At 41.1% G+C, this 5438-nt stretch overlaps 1 protein-coding gene across 1 annotated transcript in view; it reads left to right on the top strand.

Annotated features, from left to right (window-relative positions):
- Positions 1-3065, top strand: part of MARCH6 (membrane-associated ring finger (C3HC4) 6, E3 ubiquitin protein ligase) — a 24732-nt gene extending 21667 nt beyond the window's left edge. The window contains exon 20 of the mRNA XM_010150178.1: positions 2355-3065. Coding sequence (XP_010148480.1) covers positions 2355-2445 — 91 coding nt within the window. The 3' untranslated portion in view covers positions 2446-3065. The remainder of the gene's footprint in view (positions 1-2354) is intronic.
- Positions 3066-5438: the final 2373 nt, after the last annotated feature.

The following is a 5438-nucleotide window of genomic DNA, read 5'->3' as shown; positions in this document are numbered from 1 at the left end:
CAACAGTCGGCCCTGACGGCAAAGAAGGCCAGTGGCATCCTTGGATGCATTAAGAAGAGCGCGGCCAGCAGGTTGAGGGAAGTTATCCTCCCCCTCTACTCTGCACTGGTGAGGCCTCCCCTGGAGTAGTGTGTCCAGTCTGGGCTTCTCAGCTCAGGAAGGACAAGGAGCTACTGGAGAGGGCCCAGCACAGGGCCACTGAGATGATGAAGGGCCTGGAGCACCTTCCGTATGAGGAAAGGCTGAGAGAGCTGGGGCTGTTTAGCTTGGAGAAGAGGAGGCTGAGGGGGGATCTTATCAATGCTTATCAATAGCTAAAGGGTGGGTGTCAGGAGGATGGGGCCAGGCTCTTCTCAGTGGTGTCCAGTGACAGGACTAGGGGCAGTGGCCATAAACTGAAAACCAGAAGGTTCAACCTGACCATGAGCAAACTCTTCTTCACTGTGAGGGTGCCAGAGCACTGGGACAGGCTGCCCAGAGAGGGGGTGGAGTCTCCTTCCCTGGAGACTTTCCAAAGCCGCCTGGGCTTGTTCCTGTGTGATCTACTCTAGGTGATCCTGCTCTGGCAGGAGGGTTGGACTAGGTGATCTCTAGAGGTCCCTTCCACCCCCTACCACTCTGTGAATCTGCAAAGACACTCCCCTGTATCTAGCTTGAATGTGTCTTGAATTTGTGTGTACAAATGAGGCTGACTGCCTGTTTGTCTCCCCATCTGTGGTCTTGATGGACAGCGAATGCAATAATTCCGACATGCGTGGTGGTAAAATCATGTCTCAATCTGCTGCTTGTAAAACCATTTCTCCAACCTTTTCTGCATGACTGTTTTGTTTAGTCTACTTGTTAGTCTGATTAACCTGCTAAAGAACGTTCAGTTGATTTGATAGAGTTTGTCCTTCCCAAATTCTGTACTGTTTTCTGATGTTTTAAGTAATTATTACTCTGTACTACTCAAATGCCTGAAAATATTAATTTTCCTAGTGTTTCTTTTTTTCTGGTTATCCTGCTTAGTTTCTAAGCTTTTTTTCTGTTAAACTTATTATCTTATTTTTGTGTTACCCTCATTACCTTATGGGTTAGTGACTTAGAAAAATAAGTTTTGGACCCCAGCATCTGGCCTTCCTAGGCTTCTTTCATACTTGAAAGGAATAAACAAGTTGGTTATATTCATGTCCTGAGTTACTCTAGAACAGTTTTGCTTTCCGCTGACAACAAAAGGAGTCAAACCTAAAACTGCTTTGAGTCTGAAATGTTAGGAAGTGACTGATATATTAAGTGTTGGCGTAAATGTGAAATTCATAGTATTAATAGAAATATTCAGAGTTGTAACTAAAATTGAACTCTCGGCAGATCAGTTTATGCCTTAGCACCTTTTTTGATCAGCTGATTTAACTCCTGTTTGTCATCCGCCTTCGTAACACGTTCTGCAGTATTTGGCCTACTGTAGCGTGTGTGGCTGGTACTTCTCTTCAAATGGGTTTTGAACTAACTGTTAGTATCTTTCAGGCAAAATGCATGTTGAATTGCATCTTGCCTTAATGTTACAAGTTGTTTTCTTGCCTAAATAAGGCATGAAACAGTATACAAAGCTGTGGAAATACATGTAAGTGGAAAATACTTTGATATTAAATTATTAAATATTAGAACCATCCTTGTAGACAGGAAGTTTGTACAGCTTAAGTTAGTGATCTCATTTCAGGAAGTAAGCAAACACAGTCATGCTAGCTGGTAGGAATTTATGGTTTAGAAATACGCCTAATTAAATCTTTCACGTAACAAATGTCAAAAGCATATGCAAGTTTTTGTGGCATTCTAAAATGTACAAGAAATGTGCAGTGGTTGGTTGGTGATGGTACTGGGAGAGAAGGAGCCGGGGTGAAAAAGTTTCTAAAAGAAATGGCAGGTTTCAGGGGAAGAAAATCATGGGTGTGTATGGCATTTCTATGTCTAGAACCAGCATACAAATAGGAAGCATGGAAAGGAATTTAGTGGCTCAGGCAGGTGCTGCAAAGATGCTCTTAAGAGTATCATCCAGCAAAGGGACTGGGTATATAAATAATGCAGACACGCTCTTTGTACTTCATATCTTCATTCAGCTTATATGTCTGAACTGCATGACTACCAACGTTAAGGCTGTAAATGCAAACCTGGAATGCCTGTATTCCATTATGAAATGCCTGAATGTTGAGAAAAAGATGCAGATGGTTGAAGGCTGTTCAGGGAGGAGGAGATCACCTGTAGAATAAATTCTGTTGAAATGAGAAGCCTACTTCGGTATCAAAAGGAGATAGAGTGGATGTGTGTTATGGAACTGTATAACTTTTGTTAATTTCTCACTGTTTTTACTATAATCCCAGGTACCTTGTTGGGCAACGACTTGTGAATTACGAACGAAAGTCTGGTAAACAAGGCACATCAACAACTCCACCTCAGTCTTCACAAGAATAGATGGTCTTCACCTTCAACATCTTCACCTTCCCTTTGCCTTTACGTGTCCTTTTTACATAGACTCTTCTTAAGTCTTTGGATATCTCTCCCAATAATACTCTCAGCAGTGTTTTGGCTTCTGTTAGTAGCATCCGGATAGCAGTTAAGGCACTATTCCTTATCTGCATTTTCTGATGTTATCAAAGCTGTCTGAGGTCTGTATATGTGTAAATAGAAGTATCCTGACACCCTAAAACCTTGGATTAAAAAGAATGTGCATTGTACATCTTTAAAGAAGTATATTAATTTATTAAATCTAGTTGTCACTTTATTTTGGACTGCTGTTCTGTTGACAATGTGCCACAAAGCAATAGTGCAAAGAGGCAAGATGTTTTTATAAAATTTGGGGCTTACTTTATGGTGTTCATAACAGTTCTTATTGTAGTAATATAGTAGGATCTTTCATGAGTGGTAAGGCCACACAGAGAATATCAGAAGTAACTGTCTTACAGTCAGCAATGAAGTGGCTGTGGTGAGAACATTATGAACTATGTTATCTTGCTGTCAAGTCTTTTTTTATTATTTTGTATAACACCAAAGCTGTTGTACATTTTCTATTGCCTGATTGTTTTTCATGTGTCTAAGTTTGTAATATTGTACAGTTGCTGTTAAACCAAGAAAATATTTCCTCTTCTGAGAATTCAGATGTACATGTTGAGGCTCAGCTGGGTTTTTCTGTTTGGTTGAGGGGCAGAGGGTTGGCTTTGGGAATCAGGATTTCCTGAATTGAAACAGTAAGGTAAAAAAAATTTACTAAGGCTAGGTGATGGAAGCGTTTAAAGGTATCAAGGAAAATTAGATAGGTTCACAACTTAAATTGTAGCCAATTTCTTATCAATAGTAGAATTTTTCAGGACCGAGAGAGAGGAGGCATGAGCCTCATCTGACATGTTTGCACAGCAACAAAGAGCATAGTGTAAGCAACACCCTGACCTGGTCCTTAATTAAAGAGCTGCTCTTCTGTAAGTTACCAAAGGTGCAAATTGTAGTATGAATTTCATATTGCACAGTTACTTAAAAAAAAAAAAAAGACTCACAACAAAAAAATCTTTTTTTTTTCCAGAATTGGTCACTGTGAATTTTTAATATTGAGGAAGGGATTCATCATGTACCATTTATTGCCTGTGGGGCAGGGAAATACATATGCTGTTAAACAGGCAAGGAAAAGTTAGTGGGTTTCTTTGCAAGGATGCAGTCCAACAAGAGCCACCAAATCAAGTCTGTGTTATTTCCATATGTAGATAGAAGTCCTTTGCAGTAAGTTGTTGTTTTTTTTTTTTTAAGTAGGTGTTTTAAAGAAAATACATAACAGTATCACAAAGCTTTAAGTAGCATCCAATCACATGCTTAGATTGCAGTATCTTTCCTAGATTAAATGGGGGAAATGTGAGTAATCAGAAAATCGATGGAACATTTAACTTGCTACTGGGTACACTGTCCTTCAGTATTCTGTACTTAACCATATGTGTGTATAATTAATACTTGAGAATCTGGCAGGTGCTTTGAGAGTGTCATCTCCTTTTATTGACGTTGCATCTCTGATCTGGCGTGTTTTGAGCTAACGTGGTCCGGGCTGTGATGGTGGTCGTGCATTTTTTTGGTGCCTGGATTCGTGTTCTAAGGCAGCGAGCATAAGCCAAACGCAGCTGAACCTGGTGACAGGATGACTGGGCTGTCACTATCAGAAGGTCAGAAACTACTGTTTTACAGAATTACTGTTGTCCTGATGCTTTTGAACCACAAATATTACTCTTTGCAGCGATTGATTAGGAAATTCCCAGTGGACTGAAATCATAGCAGAATAACCAAAATACTTCTCTCTCATTCGCTGTAGCTGACTAAACGCTAAATTGAGTATTCGCCCCGTATGTGCATAAATATTGCATTTGACTATTTACAGTGGTGTGCGCTGTGGGACAGACGCGTTTTCACCAGGGTAAATTCACTGGTACCAAACGTTCTTACTCACGTCAAGGTGGTGTCTTTGACGTACCTTTCGTAAGCAGTTCCGAAGTGGTCTTGCCACTCAGCTATTGCGAGCGCTACTGTACATCATGCGGAACTTGCAGTAGTGTGGCTCTTGTAACTTTGTGTTTTTATCCAGACAGACTGGTCTTAACATTAAAGTTTATTAAGAAAAAAGCCTTTTGTGCTGTTTCCTGTTACTGTTATTTTACAAGTCATTACAGGGGAAAAAAAAGCCCTGAATTGGGCCAGTCGTGCAGCGTGAACTGTAACTGTTTTAGTGTAGCTTATGTTATCTGTATTCCCTCTTTTTTATGGAGAACGGGTTTCACACCCAACTGTTGTGCTTGCTTTCGCACTGCTTTACAGGTGAAGAAGGTTGTTTCTGAAACTGTTGTGAGCTTTCCAAAACATCCCATCTCCTGATTTTTACACCTATGTTGGGAAAGAAGATGGAGGTTGTATAGAACAAGAATTAAGTAACGCTGCTTTCTTACTGATTCAGGTTTTAATGGTTTGCCTTGTTGCGCTCTGCGTGCTCCTCTGGCGTAGGAACTTGGTGGTGAGCACATAAGATAACTGGCTGTTACTAAGGCAGCTGACGAGCTCTGTACCAGTGGCTTCTGTCTGTGCTGGGGTAATACCGCATTGCAGCGGTCTTCCGTCCGTCTTCAGGTGTGCGAGCGTGTGTCTGCTCTCACCACAGTTTGTGTTGACCTTGGGTCTTGAATGGAGGAGTTGGCGATGCGTACGGGCCCCCTGTGGTGCTGGGTGTCTAATGCCGTTGTTTGTCACTTCTGCAGGCCTTCATCCAAGAACCGTCCGATGCGTCTGTAGCCATCTTTGGTGTTCGGGAAGAAGTTAACTGCAGCATGGCTTTGACTGTTTTTACACAGATTATTTTATATTGATTAAAAAGAGTTAAAACCCTGTATCCTTTCTCTGACTCCCCTTTCTCCACTGGATAAAGCTTAAGCTACTTGTTTTTT

This window comes from Eurypyga helias, unplaced genomic scaffold, assembly GCF_000690775.1.
Source record: "Eurypyga helias isolate BGI_N326 unplaced genomic scaffold, ASM69077v1 scaffold14034, whole genome shotgun sequence".
NCBI lineage: Eukaryota > Metazoa > Chordata > Aves > Eurypygiformes > Eurypygidae > Eurypyga > Eurypyga helias.
The sequence above is the reverse complement of the archived record's forward strand: the minus strand, read 5'-3'. Positions and strand labels throughout refer to the sequence as shown.